The 17,424-nt window shown below is 40.8% G+C and overlaps 1 protein-coding gene across 3 annotated transcripts; it reads left to right on the top strand.

Moving 5' to 3' along the window:
* The first annotated feature begins 620 nt into the window (after nucleotides 1-620).
* On the top strand, nucleotides 621-17,257 carry usp48 (ubiquitin specific peptidase 48). 3 transcript variants are annotated; one of them, XM_056403501.1, is made up of 28 exons: nucleotides 621-752; nucleotides 1,239-1,376; nucleotides 1,917-2,037; nucleotides 2,216-2,357; nucleotides 2,960-3,087; nucleotides 3,365-3,489; nucleotides 4,384-4,492; nucleotides 5,502-5,635; nucleotides 5,822-5,907; nucleotides 6,172-6,351; nucleotides 6,585-6,722; nucleotides 7,709-7,858; nucleotides 8,231-8,431; nucleotides 9,110-9,221; nucleotides 9,479-9,621; nucleotides 10,275-10,349; nucleotides 10,964-11,088; nucleotides 12,092-12,214; nucleotides 12,442-12,503; nucleotides 12,890-13,000; nucleotides 13,628-13,758; nucleotides 13,906-14,012; nucleotides 14,140-14,247; nucleotides 15,257-15,439; nucleotides 15,524-15,649; nucleotides 15,778-15,826; nucleotides 15,936-15,962; nucleotides 16,497-17,257. In XM_056403501.1, exons 2-28 carry the CDS (start codon nucleotides 1,243-1,245, stop codon nucleotides 16,517-16,519), a joined length of 3,153 nt encoding a protein of 1,050 aa, XP_056259476.1. In that variant the 5' UTR covers nucleotides 621-752; nucleotides 1,239-1,242; the 3' UTR covers nucleotides 16,520-17,257. The 3 variants fall into 3 exon arrangements, 2 of the variants coding, with proteins under 2 accessions (XP_056259476.1, XP_056259485.1); XM_056403510.1 differs by lacking the exon at nucleotides 621-752 and having other exon boundaries at nucleotides 882-1,376; XR_008830282.1 differs by lacking the exons at nucleotides 15,257-15,439; nucleotides 15,524-15,649; nucleotides 15,778-15,826; nucleotides 15,936-15,962; nucleotides 16,497-17,257 and having other exon boundaries at nucleotides 13,633-13,758; nucleotides 14,140-14,172.
* The last annotated feature ends 167 nt before the right edge of the window (nucleotides 17,258-17,424 follow it).

Below are 17,424 nucleotides of genomic sequence, written 5' to 3'. Positions count from 1 at the left end.
CCATTGTCATGTTCAGAGTATTAGTTCCTTGTTGTTTTCTTGTTTTGTTAGTAGGCTATATTTAACTGTTATGCAGTATATTTTCCTGCTTTCCTTGTGTTTATGTACTTTAAACATGTTTTACTTGCTTTCATTTGTTTTAATTGCCCTTTGAGCAATACTTAGGTCAGCTCAAGTTGTGTTTAAGTGTTCTAGAAATAAAGTTGACTTAACTAATACTTAAAATACATGTTGCTGATAATGTTTAATATAATAATAAGATTTTTCATGCATGAATTTACTTGCAATGGAATATTTCTAAATTGCTGTATTGGTGCTTTTATTTAAGGACCTGAATAATTCCACCACTGTTTTTCAGTCAGGTTTGGTCGTTCATACTAAAGACACATAGGTAGTATTGACGTGAACAGATCTAAGAGATTTTTTCACAATAAAAGTAAATGAATAGCAGTAGATTTGTTGAAAAACACATTTAACACATGAACATAATAGCATACAGCTTTGATAAGCCACATACGTTAGGCCCAAGAAGGCAGTGCCCTCATATATCATGAATAATATATCCCTTATCCGTTCATCCCTCCAGTCACAACAAAGAGACGTCGCCTACGTCACTTGTTGACGTCGTGTTGATTTTGAGCGGAGAAATAATATATTTAAAAACTGACGCAAGGGCGCTAAATCTAAAATAAACCGTGAATAAAATGTGAAAATACATAAATATTTTGGTGAAGCAGCTGCACGCATGAAAGGTTCGACAATATTTGACCTTAACACAATAAACTCGTTACGTTAGCCTCAGGTAGCGTTAAATGGAAAGTGAAGGGAAAATGACTTGCTAACACTGCCGGTCGGGCTAGCTATATTTTGGCTAGCTAGCTAACGTTAGCACAGGGGTAGTCCTTACTTCTGACGTTACCTTGCAAATACTGTTTGTCGTGATTTATTGTATTTTATTGCTCTGCTCTATGTGTTGTTGAAATGTGGTGCCATACGCTCACATTTCGAGTTGAATAGGGTAGTGAAGGAACTACTGAGCTAATGTTAGTTGGCTAGGTTAAGTAGCATCACATAGCTAATGGGAGGTTGCTTCGTAAGCTATGACCCGCAAGAACTTATTTAGCTTATGTTAGCTGGCTATGTTAGCATCCATAGAAACTGTTTTCCTAACCTTGGACCACCGCATTCTTTCTTTTTCGACTTATACATCCTACTGTGTGGTTAACGTTACATCGTAGGATTATGGCGCCCCGCATACAGCTGGAGAAAGCGGCATGGCGTTGGGTGGATACAGTGAAACCAGAAGAAATCGGACAGGAGCATATCGAGCTAGCATATCGCGTCAATCTCCCGGCCTGCAAGAGAGGAGCCTGCAGGTAATATGTTAACATTTCTAAACAACATGCCTCTGTTGTGCTAACGTATGCCAGTAGAATATACCAGTAGCAGAAGTTATATTTGATTTTAAAGATGAGGGCTTAATGGCTAACTGCCAGCTTCACAGAGAGATGCTAATGTGTATCAAAAGTCTGATTAGTTTTCTTGTTTGTGCACAAGTTTTCATAGCTCGTAGCGCTGCTCTGTAGACTTTGTATGACAGATCACGATGATCCACTCCACTCTTCACTTGAACATACCACAAAATAGCCCTAATATACAAGATTGGAGGCATCACAGTGAGGACCAGTTCCAACAACTGAGATGTCACTGAACTTCATCTTGCTCTGTGGCTTCTAACTGCGTATAAACTGCATATAAACGGCTAATGGCAAATGAAGTGTGTCCTTGGATGCAGGACATTATTGATTCATAGATTGATTTTGGCATTAGCTTTGTTTCCACTAAACTGAGAGGGTTGCAGTTGGATGTAAAGTTGCTAGTGGACCAGTGAGATAAATCATGACTTCCTTTTCCAGGAGGAACTGCAAAGGGAATCCCAACTGTCTTGTGGGTATTGGTGAACAGGCGTGGCTGGGGGAGATAGATGAAAATGCTTTCCACAATATCGATGACCCAAATTCAGAGCGTCGAGACAAGGTATTTATTGCATCAGCTGCACATACTGCAAATTGTTTTCTCACCTGTCTTTATTTTTCTCTGATCACCACTCCATTGTAGGTGAACAGCCCTGGTTATCATCAGACCCGAGCTGGAAGAATATCTAATGAGGCAGTTGATCCTATCGCTCTCTCTCTCTGTCTCTGCCCCCTTCCAGAACACATTTGTTGGTCTTACCAACCTGGGTGCAACGTGTTACGTCAACACATTCCTGCAAGTGTGGTTCCACAACCTGGAGCTGCGTAGGAGCCTCTATCAGTGCCACAATTCCCGAGCACAGGAACACAACGTTGAGTCTGGTACTACTGAAAACTAAACACTGAGGAAGCTTCTTTATGTTTTTTTATTCTCTGGTTTAAGTTGCATGTTTTTATCTAGATTTTGTTAAGAATTTTCTTTTTTTTGTGCATACACCTCAAGTAGTGCTTGTCCCATCAGCTAGAGTAACATCACCCAAATTAACATTTAGAAGATTGTTCGAATTTTTGCACAAATTACAGTAGCAGTAGCAGGCTGAGAATACAGATCTCCAGCAAAACAGCTGGGTGTTATAGCCAAAGGAATCATCAACATCAGTTTACATCAGATTTGTTTGTTTGATTACATTTATTTTGTAAACCAATAAATCTGAGCTGGTAATTTAAGGGGGGCTATAATTACTGTCTGATTGGAATCAATAAGAGTAAACATCACCATCGCCATGTTGCTGATCTTTAATTAAATCTCAAATCATCTCCCATTGTTGTTTAAAATGATCTGACAGAAGGTAAAGTTCCATTTACATGTTGGATAGTGTTCGAGCTTGATTCATCATCAGACTGTTAACTCATACTTTGATTGCTCTGCAGGTTTTTACCCTTTCATTTTCATCCTCTCAGACAGACGTCTCTGTCTTTTTCAGAGTACGAGCCTCAATCCATCTGTGAGCATCTGCAGTATCTATTTGCACTCCTGCAGAACAGCAACAGAAAGTACATAGATCCTTCAGGGCTGGTTAAAGCACTGGGCCTGGACACAGGACAGCAGCAGGTAAGTACTGACATGAAACCCGACAAATGATCGAAACGTTAACTTAGAATTACCAGTATCACAGTTTGAAAGATGATTGTGCATATTTATTTTACGAGTGTTCCATTTTCCTGGTGTTTCCTGGTGACTATTTTCAGTATGTAAATAGTGAAAAATCATACCCATCAGAAGTTTCCAGAAGTCAAAGTAATGCCTAGAAATTTGACCAATGTTTCTGTTAGGTTGTGGAGACTTGGTTTCTTTTCAGACCACTGAATTCAAACTCTCTCATTTTCAGGATGCCCAGGAGTTTTCAAAGCTTTTCCTGTCTCTATTGGAGGATACACTGTCCAAGCAAAAGAACCCCAACCTGCAGAACGTCATCCAGCGGCAGTTCTGTGGACAGTTCTCCTACGTTACTGTGTAAGATCTCTCAGCACTTAAACCTGACACAAGTTTGGACTGAAGTGAAAAAGTGTCATATGCCAAAGTGGTAGACATTCAAACTTCTCAAAATCTCCCTGTTTGTATTTTGTGAACTGCGCTGTCATTAAGTGTTGAAGTAGGTTTCAGAGCTTTCTGTTTTTTCTGTTGTTTTTTTTTGTCAGTGAAGTCCCATCCAATGTGGATCTATGTCAAAACTCTTCTATCCTTTAGGCCCATGACCTGACCTGTGGCAGCTGTATTGGTTAGAATTTCTGTTTTCAGACAAAAATAAGTAAATGATTCTTTGGATAGATGAAGTTACAAGTTTCTTTTAGACATAAAACTGACTTAGTCATGTCAGAGAATGCAGTAATGTGGAACACAAGCTTTTGCAGAGCCGACGTTTTCTTGTAGCAGAGAGATGTGTTGTTTCTCTTTCTTATGGACATTTTTAAAAGGTCATGCTTTATCAGATGTTGTGCCAGTCACAGGTGAGAGTAGGTTTAAAAGCCATTTATTTGACATTCTTGAGGGAGATGGAATCCTTGCTGTCGTCATGTTAATGGTGGAAGGTGGATACCAGGCATTTATATAAGACCTGAATGTAAAGGTCATGTTTTTATTAGTCATTGTTTGGATTGGAACCAAAGTCATGCAGCTGCACACAGCTGTGGTTTTTGCGGACTTGGTTTTTACAAGAACAGTGGGAATGGTTTTTAGTGTTAAGCTGTACACATGTATCACATTGAAATCATTCAGATTGGGATTGCATTTGAAAACTCATCAGTGCTGCTAAAACGACTCCATTGACAAAATACTTTTAGAAGATACGAAAAGCTGTTTTCTTTTGTGCTGTGATAGAACCTGTTTCTTGGTCTCACTCTTCTCCAGCTGTAACCAGTGTGGACGATCATCTGCTTTGCCTTCCCGATTCTACGAGCTGGAGCTGAACATCCAGGGCCACAAGAACCTCACTGAATGCGTCACAGAGTTCCTGAAGGTAACTGTCATTCACCACCGCACTGAATGTCTTTATAGCTACTACAGTAAATCATATTTGGGATGTTTATGTTGTGAAATGTCAAATGTGTCAACATTTAATAGAACAGCAAATGAAAAAGTAGGACGTATGAAACATGAATCCACACACACATAGAACTTGTGTCAGTGTCTGTGTAGAAAGCGGACATATAATAATGTAAAATGTTAATATGAATATACATAAAGAGTGAATGATTTTGCTAAAAAGTTATTTGCATCAGCAGAGCTGCACAATTAATCAAAATAGGATCTCTCTTCAGGACCTTTATGTTATGTGATGACCGTTATACCTTGTTTACATTAGTGAGTAGATGCATTGCATTAGTTCATTTCTCTCTAACCAGTGTGCATAATCTCTCGTGGCCCGGTGCACAGGGAAGAGAGGGGCAGGACGCTGGTGTAAAACCTGGTGTAAACTTAACATGTGTGAGAGACAACAGATTACAATACAGTGAAAGAAAATTCTTTTTAGAAACAATAAAAATATGTCAGATGTTGAGGAAGCACAAAAAAATGTATACTGCATGTCCCCATCTCTGACAAAAACACTCTTCTTCGTGCTACCTGCTCTGAAGTTATACACACCTTGTTTAATCAGTAATGACTGTATCATGAACAGTGAAACTGAAGCAGACTCTCACCTGCTGCAGTTGAGAGGTAGAAAATACATTTGCATAACAACATTGTGAAAGCAGTGTTGGTAGTTGGTAGTTGGTTATTCTTGAATTTTGCATTTCATGCTGTTGTATATGAGCTGTCGATGCATATGAGCAGTGTACCATATGATCATATTGCTTTGTCCCAAGGAATTATGGGAGAAAATTGTGAACTCAGTTCTCAATTTTTTTCTAGCTTTCCAGTTTGAATTAGAATTAGACTGTGTTGTGTGTGTGTGTGTGTGTTTGGCAAAGTTTAATCACTACCTTTGGAAATGTCTTGACGTGTGTTTGTCTCTCTCCACCGTGCAGGAGGAGAAGCTAGATGGGGAGAACCGCTACTTCTGTGAGAGCTGTCAGAGTAAACAGAACGCCACCCGAAGGATAAAACTGCACAGCCTTCCTCCAACCCTCAACCTGCAGCTCATGCGCTTTGTCTTTGACAGGTCAGCCATCGTTTTAGAGTCCATTGTGTACAAACACTGTGTTGCTTTGGGACAGTATTTTCTCTTATTGAATTACCAGTTAAGCTTCTAACACCAGTTTATTTTGCTGGATTTTTTCAAGTACTACATAAACTACTGAGGGAACAGGTGTGTACAGATTTTAGTGAACTGTGTCTTCTTCTTCAGACAAACGGGCCACAAGAAGAAGCTGAACACTTTTATCAGTTTTCCAGAGCAGCTGGACATGGGGCCTTTCCTGGAAGGAAAACCAGGTATTAGCAGAATGGATCTCCATGACACACACACTCTCTGCACACTGGCATGAGTCAGATACACAGAAGAAACTAAATACATAAAGTACTCTTCTCATCCCTTAATTTAGAAAACCAAATCATTTCATTCAGAAAGCTATAATGACATTTTCCATAGTCCTCAGGGTAAGAGAAGTTCTTAAATCTGACATGTTTTTTTTTGATGCCTCTTTAAAAAGTAAATCTGCTGATATTGATACATGTGTGGACTGACTGTTTTTCCAGACCAGAAGTGTGTTTATGAACTGAGTGCGGTGCTGATCCATCGGGGCATCAGCGCCTACTCGGGCCACTACATCGCCCATGTGAAGGATGCTCGTACTGGAGACTGGTACAAATTCAACGATGAGGAAATCGAGAAGATGGAAGGAAAGAAGCTGCAGCTTGGTATTGAGGAGGACATCGGTGAGTAGCTCCACCTTCTTGAAATCCGTGGATACTTTTCTGTTGTTAAGTTGTTGGCAAAAGTCTTATTGTTATTACTATCCAGTATTATATGTAATGGAACTGAGTTTTACAGCTGCAGTAAATAAGTTTGTTTGTTGCCATGGTGATGGTGCTTACGTTAAAATAAAGAGACCTGAGTGTCTGTAAATGTACACAATTTCTCAAAGTTGTTGCTCTTCCTTCTTCTGTAGCTGAGACAGTGAAGTCCCAGACACGGAAGCCAAAGTGCAGTAAGGGCTACCACTGCTCCAGAAATGCCTACATGCTGGTGTATAAGGTCCAAGAAGAGGAGAGCTCAGATCCCTCCAGGACCAATGTCGAGGTGCCTGGTGAGTAGTGGAAGTTCAACTAATTTCTGTTTGTGTTGTATCATTATTCCTTGACCCACACCATTCCTTTTTGTTTGCATTATGGGATTAGAGCAAACCTCGAGAAACAGGCTTTAATCATAAAAATACAACTTACTGTGAAGGCTTCGCTATGTGGCCAAAAAATAAAATCTAGATTGTTTTTAATCAAGCTTTGGGCCAATTCACAATTTTTAAAGATTTTTTTTTTACCTGCAAGACTAAATCATGTTTGAAACATCCCCCATATTTGTTATTAGTGTGCATTACAGTTGAGCAAGAATAACAAAAGGCCTGAAGCACTTGCAAAGCTGTCATCATTAGAAAATACAGGTTATCCCATACAGTTGGAGAACACTGTTTCTCCATCCTAATAGTCAGGCAGGGACAGACAAACAAAATGAAATCTCTGCACTTTTCATACCTTGATACCAAAAACAAACCAAGAGCATAGGTTAGTGCCCAGAAGATGCAAGAATTAAATTCACAACAAGATTGTGAGAGGCAGGGGCGTCATGTGGCGTAGTGGTCTAAGCATACGCCCCGTGTGTAGAGGCTACAGTCCTCGCCGCATACGGCCCCGGTTCGAGTCCCGCATCAGATGTCATTCCCCCTCTCTGCCTCCCCATTTCCTGTCTCTCTACTGTCCTGTCAAATAAAGGCATAAAAAGCCCCAAAAAAATATACTTAAAAAAAAAAAAAAAAAAAGATTGTGAGAGGCAGCAAACCACCTGAAGTCAGGGCGCTGGAGTCACAACAGCAACTAATGTAGCCAGCTGTCATCTATGTCACTTTTTGTTAAATTGTAATAACTGGATTGTCATGATGTAGACATTTTAAACATCATATTAAAGGAAATTTAAACCAGTTAAAATAGTTCAATTTATCTTCCAGCCCTGCCTACCATCTGTTCTGTGTTCCTTTGTCTAATGGTTTCTTTCATCTCTGTCCTGGCTCCTTCCTTTCAGCTTTCCTTCAGAGGCTGGTGGACCAAGACAATCATAAATTTGAGGAGTGGTGTAGTGAAATGGCAGACATGCGAAAACAGAGTGTGGATAAGGGCAAGGCCAAGCACGAGGAGGTGAAGGAACTCTACGAGCTTTTACCCACAAAAGACGGTCAGTAAAAAAATGTCCTGATCACCCACAGTCCAGTCGTAACAGAAACACTAAAGACAAATATAGAAAGTGTATTAAAGGGGCGGTGAAAGTAATGGGGGATGTTGATTAACTTGTACAACAGTTCCATTGCTTTCAGTAATACTGCTCATTCTCCAAAGCACTCTATTGAACTGAAATGCAAATGTTGTATTTTGATGATATTAACAGCTTCCAGTTAATTGGAAATTAGTAGTTGTGTTTGATTCCATGGAATTCCCATACTTAACATGCATTTTACATGGGTATGAGTCAGTTGTTAATCATGGGGGGAAGCCTTAATTTGAGGAATCACAAACAGAGGTCATGTGTGTCTCTGCTTCCTCTCTTCAGGCGAGCCTTATGAGTTCATCCCCCTGGAATGGCTGAAGAAGTGGCTGGACGACTCCACTGCCACAAAAGAAATCGACAACTCCCTCTTCCTGTGTTCTCACGGCAAACTGCACCCAGACAAGGTGGGAGAGTCCAAGAGGGTTTCCTTGCAAGCTGCTCAGCTCCTCTACGAGCGTTATGGTGGAGGACCAAGACTGGACGGTAAGTCTTAGAAAGGGCGTGGTCTCTTCTCAGATCATAGGCTTCAGCGAAACACAGTTTCAGTGCTTCTAATTCAGTAGGTACATAGAAGTAGGTATCAAAACAAAGATCCATGTGTAAATGTTCTCTGGTTTTAGAAATCTGTGCACATGGTTTATAAGCCATGGTGTTAGATTCATAGTCCGTGCCCTCGGAGTTGTAAATTGTGACCTTGGATCCATGCATGTATGGTTTGTGAGTGAAAAGCGCAGTAAATACAATGTTACACATTGAAAACAAACCCTGGCATGTGCACGCTGTAAGTTGTGCAGGTGCTGCTCTACCCTCATAATGTCATTACACCTTTTTCTTCATGTCAAGAATGAAGAAAAGTGAAGTTTGAAGCTTTTTCAAGAACTGCTCAGAATCCAAAAAACTTCACAGTTGGCACCCCACTCCCTCTGGTCCTCAGAAGTGCACTCATGATGTTTTAAGTCAATCAGACGAGCAACTGTCAAGAAAAAATCTAATTGCAGTCACATTTCTTAATTTATAATTAGAAACACTTGGCTGCAGTTACATGAGAAGCCTGAAGCAGATCTCACCCTCTCTAGAAATGTCTCTAATCCTAACTGCTCCTACAACCACACTATTAGTCTCCTACATGTTTACATATGACAGCTGTGTGTGTTTGTTCAGACTCCTCTCTGTGTAGGGAGTGTGTGGGCCAGCGGTGCAGAGTGCTGCGGCTGAAGAACCAGCTCAATGAAGACTACAAGGAGGTCTCCAACCTGGTTAAGCGCACACTCAGGTATCTACACTCAGGATAACCGTCAGGTCAATGGACTGTTGTGTTGTGCATAAAATCAAGTTTAGATCAAATGATATTCTAATGATTCCATTGTCATGTGGTGTTGCAGCTGCCAATAGTAATTAATGATACAGCACGGAGAAACAGTAGATGTGAATTATTGGTATTTGAGAACCAATGCAACTCCTCGGGGGGGTGATAAGAAGTTACACTCTAATGTACTCATGGGTATTTATACCTGTGTGCGTTTGTCTCAGCGGTGAGGGCTACTGGGTGGGCAAAGCTTCTCTGCGCAGCTGGAGGCAGTTGGCTTTGGAACAGCTGGAGGAGGACGAACATGAAACCAAACACAGTAATGGTCAGACCAACGGAGAAGGGCCGCACATCAACAACAGCAAAGGTAGGTGGACTGGATGTGGTTAGTTTTCTCTTCCTGTGTCTGTTAATCGATGAAGGCTCCTGTGGTTCTGATCCATTCACCAAACTGGAAATGTACAATTTCTGCTAGACCATCTACAAGCGATTTACTCGTTATTACATCATTGTAAACTGAATAAACTCGGCTGTGGTGATGTTTGTCATAAAAGAAACATCAAAAAACTTAAAATAGGCATTGGTCATTTTAAATAATTGAATAAATAATTAAATAATTGACCAATACTTTATGATAATGAAAATAATCACTAGATTAATTAGATTAGCCATTAAGACCTGTGATTCGCTGGTATAGCATCTACAGCAAGCATCAGTCAACTGCAGTTTTAAAGTCAGGATGATAATGTGGATCCCTTGCAGTGTTGTACATGCAGGATCTTATGTATCACACTGGTGCCATATGATTGGCTGGTTGGATAATTGCATGAATGAGCAGGTGTACAGCTGTTCGTAAGTGCTCAGTGAGTGTATATCTGTCATATTGTTAAGGACACTGAGACACTGGCTGATTCACATCATGCTCCACTGAATCAGTCTTTTTGATGTTGTTGTATTTTGGTATTAAAGCTTTCATGAACTCCTGAGTGTTAATGTTCTTGGTGAACTGTTTGTTTGAAGAGTTCGGCCCGGAGCTGTCAGAGGGCACGGAGGACGAGATGAAGACTTTCAATGAAGACATTGTCTGCAGTCACGGTACCTTCTCCTTATCAGCATCTTTAACAATTCAGGGTTCCCCCAGGTCCTTGAAAACCTTTAAGGAAAAGAAATCAAGGCCTTGAAAGTTGTTTTTGAAAAAGACATGTATCACTGAAAGTGCTTGGATTATAAATAAAATTTGAAGTTAATTTGCTATATTTTTCTTACTTAACGTTAGTAAATAGGGTATAAATAATTTGCTGTCTCCTGCCACCTCTATGCTCTTTAACTCACAATGAGCTTTTGTCTTTATTGCTCAACTTGAGCCCGCATTCTGCCAGTGATGTGCCAGTGATGGTGCTGTGACACAGCACAGTGAAGAAGTGTTCACAACATTCAAGCCTCTTTCTTTCAAACTGTCGTCTGTGACCTGCTGTGAAACTGCTAGTTGTCATCATAAAAATCTTAGTGGTGTAACAGTAATTAACCTTGATCTGTGTCTTAAATTATGTCTTTTGGGATTATGTCTGTCTCCTTGTATTTGATGTTTAAGGAGTGTGGGAACCCTGACAAAGACATTGTACAATTAAACAAAAAATGTTAATTGTTACCATATCTGTTACATAGCCATAGTTTAATCTTTGATGCGTGTTTGTGTGTTTCTGCTGCAGGGGGTCTGAGTATTCTGGAGACTGAACGGAAGCTGGTGTCCTCTGAAGTCTGGATCAAGCTGAGGGCGTACTTCTCCAAAGCCCCAGAATTTACCCAGAACCAAGAACCCTGTCAGCAGTGTCTGGTGAGTGGACACTGATGGACCATCCAGTGGTTGAGGAAACTGACCCCTCACTTTCATCTCTCATTTATAGGAGGAGTTATGCACAGTGCTGCTGTCCCTGCTGTTGGTGCCTCTGGTGCAGCTGATTTATAGCTCAGACCATCACAACAGTTCACAGTAGGCGTGTTTCCCACTGAGGAACCTGGGTCTAAATTTAATACCTGGGTAATTGATCGACTCCCAAAAAGGTACCTCGTCGGGGGGTAGTACTTTCCAAAGGTTCAGGAAATTTGGGGGGTGTGGTCTGCAGTGCTGAACACTTCTGACTGGTCGAGTACTCCACAGCGAGCGAGCGAGCACCAAGTGAGAAAACATGTTCCCCACACCGCAAAACAGGTCCAGGAGAAGGTAAAAAAACTGAAACATGACTTCAAAAAAGTAAAGGACCCCAACAGCCGGAGTGGCTGAGGTTGCCACCCATCACGTATGATACGGGATCGTCTCGTATTTGAAAACAAAATGCTGCGTCCTGTATTGAATATATACTGGACGCATTATTTTGTCCCGTACTGTTGTTCATGTTATGTTCTCAAAGTGCTGTGAATAATGTAATGTCAGGTAATAATTTTGCATAATCTTCCCAGGACTTACGACGCGGTGGAAATGCAGACAACAATGGGCCACAGGAACCTTTTAGTTCGAAACACAGCTAGTGATGGTTTTTAGCTTCCTGATTCACTATGTGATGCAGACCAACAACAGGAGTTTCTAGTGACTGACCAGTGGAGATTTGTTAGACGTGTGTCATTGAAAATCTCGGAGACTCTTGAAACTAGTTTCATGTTGTCTTCACCATCAACAATCTCCACCACCTGTGTTACCCCCTTTACCTGTCTTTTTTGAGGAGGTTAGCTACAACAGGCTCTTATAAATTGACATGGTATCCACAGCTGGTGGATATGTCGACATACAGTCAACCACTGGGGAGGTTGTGGGATAATACTGATCCCCCTTGTGTGTCCAGACGTTGGAGCAGGAGGAAAAGGACAATGAGGCAGTCAGTAAGATGATGGCCCTGGACCAGAAGAACCAGCTGCTCAACCTCTTCCATGAGAAGAATCGGCCGACACTCACCAAGTGGCCTCAGGTAGACATGAAGCCAAACACCAAACTTTCGTGTGTGTGTGTGTGTGTGTGTGTGTGTGTGTGTGTGTGTGTGTGTGTGTGTGTGTGTGTGTGTGTGTGTGTGTGTGTGTGTGTGTGTGTGTGTGTGTGTGTGTGTGTGTGTGTGTGTGTGTGTGTGCGTGTGAGAGACAGATAGTAACACACTGATTGGGCTGAATACAGTATATCTTCTCTGGTTGTCTTCTCCAGGGCACAGATGTACTTTACATAGTCCCTCTGTTTTTTGTGGACGAGTGGAGAAAATTCATCAGGTACGTTTGTTTCCTTTTTTTTTTTGCAATCCTTTATTTAGAGGATAATTGAGAACATTTCACCAATTACAGAGAAATAGCTACAGTTACAAACTACTAGTTACAAAGTAGTAGAAGTCGGGGGGGCTGGTAGTTTGTATTTAATATGCCTTCCAATGTTTTGTGCATCTCTGTCCAGAAATGTCCTAGTGAGAACAGGGGAAGCCTTTATATAAAAGAGTTTGGCTTGATTTTCAGATGTGTGTCATTGACTAAAACTGATTGTAATTGATGTAGTTTAAATAAAAGTTGACTCTTGCATTTCTGAAGTGACCAGTACCTAATCATGTTGAACATGACTTTCAGTGAAATTGCATGTTTTTTTTCATTCTGTGTGTGTTTTCCAGGAGGCCGACAAAATCCTCTCCAGTGTCTAATGTGGGCAACACTCTGCTGCTTTGCCCCCATGGAGGTTTCATGTTCACCTACGACTCCCTGATCAGTGGAGACGCACAACAGTGAGTTCTGCTTATTTATTTTCCTTTTTTTACCAGGAAGTCCCATTTGAGATGAAAATAAAATATATAAATGTATCTAATTTTAGGTCTTTCTGCAGATTATTCCATGTCCAAGGTGCATAATTAAAAAAGTTTCCACTTGAACTCTGCACTTTTCCCCAAATCTGTGAAAACCCACAGTACATTAAAAAGCTTCCACCCTGAGGAGCGTAGCTGATGAACTTTGTTTTCTGGACATTTTATCCCAATTTAAAAACAAATACAAAATAAAGTCAGTGTTACTCACTTTTTAAATTTAGTTTAAATAATTTATCATATCCATGTGTAATATCTTCATCACTGGAATAGTTTCAAACCATTGGCAGGGATGTGTATCGTTTCTCACACACACACACACACACACACACACACACACACTCGTACACACACCGATATGCACACACACAGATATGCACATTGTGTGTATGTGTGAGATAAACAAATTAGGGCCCCAGTCATAGAAAAACAGCTCCATAGGGTTACAAGAGGTCAGAGCTCCACAGAGAAACTTTAAGTTCCCATGAATAAAATGAACATATGTGAAGTATTACTGCTGTGGTCTCATGTTGTGCCGTTTGTCCTGCACAGTATAGCTCTGCTCTGGCCCAACGAATGGGAAGTGATCAGCAGACTCTTCATCGTGGACCAGCCAATCTCCATCCACTGCTTCAAACAGACCACAACCAGTGGTCCCACCACCCAGTACACCACCCAGCCTGGTAAGACTGCAGAGTTATCAGAAATGGTTAACCCTTTTAAAACTCATACAGTTTGATGCTCCACATGTTGGGCAGTGTGGTGTTGGCCTGTTTTGGCTCCTTAATGGCCTTGATTGATTTAATATTGACGTGTGTGTTTGTGTTCAGATCTGTGTTGGGAGTGCAGAGAGAGCTTCCTCTTCCAGCAGCAGAGGGACCTCAGAGAGTACACCCAAGCAACCATCTACATCCGCAAAGTCATCGAAGACAAGAGGGTGTGACAGAAAAGACGTGTTACATTAACAAAACAGTGACAAGTGTATTTTGTCACATAATGTCTGAAATCAGGTCCACAGGCTTTGGTGCAGTCTGTAACTTTGTGTTTTCACGTTGTTGGTGTAGATGATAAAGGAGGCGGCTCCAGAGATGAACGCCAGTAGCTCTGAGGCAGAGGAGGAGAAAGAAGAACACCCAAAGGTGGATGGAGAGAAAGACCCAGACTTCAGCCAGGTCAGCTCACCATGCTACAACAGTAAACTGAAAGTCGGCACCACACCTACGATATCCACTGACTGCAACCAGCAACTGTAACAGGAGCACTACAGCAAGTAGCTAAAGCTGCCAAATACTGTGTAAAGAAAATCAGACCCAGACACTCGCCACTGTTCAGGGAGACTTCACCACATGATTGTCTGTGATTGGGTTTGATAATATCACATGACTGGTTGTGTTCTCCTTTACTCTTCTGGTTAATTTCCTTTGTTTACGTTATTGTTTAGAAGTACAACTTAAAGCAACACTATCTAAGTTCTGCTTAGCAGCAGCTGCGCCCTCTGCAGTCACATGTGGTGTTTACAGGACATTAAATTCTGTTGGACTCTCAGTCCAAGCAGTGAAGGGTACTGGACACTAACAGCTCATGTACAGAAAACGACAAATACAAAATCTATTGAGGGCGTGATAAAGAAACTAAAAATAAGCAAGCTAGCCGAAGCTAGCTGAAGACCCATAGTTGCTGGTTCTTGACATTGTGCTGTGAAGCGTTAAGCACTTCTTGTGGGATATCGTATCTGCTCAACCTAAGTTACACACCGCAAGGAAACCTGCCTGGGTTGTGGAGGCATCATTCTCTCTATTACAAGTCAGTGAAGCATCACAATGATTTTGAAGATGTTATTTTAAGGTAAAATCGATCGTCAGTTTTCTCCATCTGTCTTTGTTGCTCTTTCACTGCAGGCATTATTTTTTCTCTCTCACTACAATTTCTAGATTCCTTTGGTAAAAAACAAAAACAATTGCGATGTCAGTTAACAGTAGGAATACAAATAAACAGTAAAAGCAGTAGTACTAATAAAAGTGGCAGTAGAACAAAATTATCTAGATGTCCAGTCATTATTGATTTTATCTGTAACTTGACAGTAAGGTTTCTTTTTGTCATTGTCAAAGATGAGGAGTAGCAGTATTGTATGTTGTCATCCACAGTAGCTAATAACCATTTTACTTTCTTTCTTTCTTTCAGTCACAAGACGGTGCGAAGCGGCTGAAGCTGTGTGACGGCGGCGCAGCGTCAGCAGCTGCTGCTCCTGTGACCAACGCGACCAAACTAGGTGGAATCAGGAGGAGCACCCGGCACAGGAAACTCAGAGGAGAGAAAGCACTCATTGTTTCAGCCAATCAGACTCTGAAAGAGCTGAAAATACAGGTCAGGCTCCGGGTGTCTGGATAAAGTGCTGCATGTAATAGTTACAGGGACACAAAGCTAACTTTCCTGTCTGTGACCCTGTAGATCATGCACGCCTTCTCCGTGGCTCCCTTTGACCAGAACCTGTCCATCGATGGAAAGAGTCTGACAGACGACACGGCCACACTGGGCAGTCTGGGCGTCATTCCAGAGAGCATCATCTGTCTAAAGGTAAATCCAACTGTGATTTCCTGCTGGCTTGACCTTTACATAGAGATCTTAACCACTGTAGCTTTAATGTGGTGATTTACATGCATTTTTTTTATAATCTAAAATATTCATCCCAATGTTTCCTTCAGGCTGATGAGCCAATAGCAGACTATGCTGCAATGGATGATGTCTATCAGGGTAAGCGGCATTTTCTTCCCCTCTGCTACAGCTGTTACATTAACCTTGATTTTAAAAAAGACAAATCATGATAATGCTGTACTTATATGGAGTCATTTCTGTCATTCAGTGAGGATGCCTGAAGAGGGATTTAAAGGTGAGCATACTGTTTTTTCTGCATCATGTAGGAAGTCAACACCTCTGAATTATCTACACTGATGCATTAAATCTGAGAGTAACTGAGACTAAATTCACTTCATTATTCTATTTGAATTTCTGAAACACATGAGATGTGGGCAGCCAATCAGAGGTGTGGAACCATGACACAGAGAGACGGAACTCCAGAAACTAATGAGCGCTACAGCTTTAGCCTAACTTTGTTATTTCCAGTTCATGCTTAAATGTATTTTTGTGAAGTTGTGGATTCAACCTTACTTTTAAGGCTTGGTTTTGGAAGATAAATACTTTTTGGTTAGTGACTGAACTGTGTCCGTATAGCTGAGATTAGACAACAGTGAAAGTTGACCAAATGCTTGACCAGACTGTTGTTCTTTTTTAGATAATTTCATTGTTCAAATAGAGTTTTAAATATTGAGTTTTTGTCTGTTTTGTTAGTGTTCTTTGGTAGAAAGTTTGATGTTTATAGTTCTGACTGAGTCTACTACTAATACTAATGTGTCTCTCTCTGCAGGCACTGGGCTTCTCGGGCACTAAGGAAAGCTGTGCTGCAGCTATGCTTGAATTGGTCCGATGACAGATAGAAATTTAAAAAAAGCTTGAATTTGTCAAGTGTCCATATATAAATAAGTGCTTTAATTTGTTTTTTTTTTTACATTTTTTGAGTAGGCTTTCTTTAATAAAACTGTGACTATGTTGCAAAGCCGCTGTTTTTCTCGACATAAGGTTAGCTGGCGTTTGATATTTAAAGTTCTTAATCACTCGGAAGGACTCTGTGGTAGTGCTTCTGCCCAACTAATAGAAACATGTTGAGGAAGCAGTGGATGAAGTGGATATATTGTATGCTGAGGCTTGTCTTCAGTTAAATTCTACTGTTACTTATGGAAATGGGCTTTGTTTTTGACTATTTTAAATTATGGCAGAAGAAAAATGAAAAAGAAAATGTTCTCTCTTTCCATTATGTGGAAGCTTGTGTTCTCACTGCACAGTTTTTCAGGTTTGTCAAAAGAATGCACGAGTAACTGTTAGGTATTACAAATATAACTGCTCTTTAATGTTAGAACATTTATTACCTCTACAGCAAATCTATATCCATAATACTCCATGTGGCATTTAGAGATACATAGCTACACGGTATGTATACAGGCTGATTCCTGCAGAAGATTCAGCTGTGCAAACCTTATGAGTTGGAAGTGAGAAACAGAATGCAAGCAGTGTAATGTCCTGTTCTTTTCACAGTTATTTCTTATGAACAATAAAGTTATTTTCAAATCACTCTGCCGTAAAATACTTGTAATTTGTAGATTTAGCAAATTGCTCAATGGGGTATTGGTGCAACAGTGTCTGTCAGAGTAACTCAGTCATGTGGAGGTCAACATGTTCTGAGGTATACTCATGAAGTGGTCACTGAACAGACTATCTCTTCCATTGCTGAAAGTAGT

The sequence above is a fragment of the Seriola aureovittata genome, chromosome 2 (assembly GCF_021018895.1).
Source record: "Seriola aureovittata isolate HTS-2021-v1 ecotype China chromosome 2, ASM2101889v1, whole genome shotgun sequence".
Lineage (NCBI taxonomy): Eukaryota > Metazoa > Chordata > Actinopteri > Carangiformes > Carangidae > Seriola > Seriola aureovittata.
Note: the sequence above shows the minus strand (reverse complement) of the source record. Positions and strands in the feature narration are given on the sequence as shown.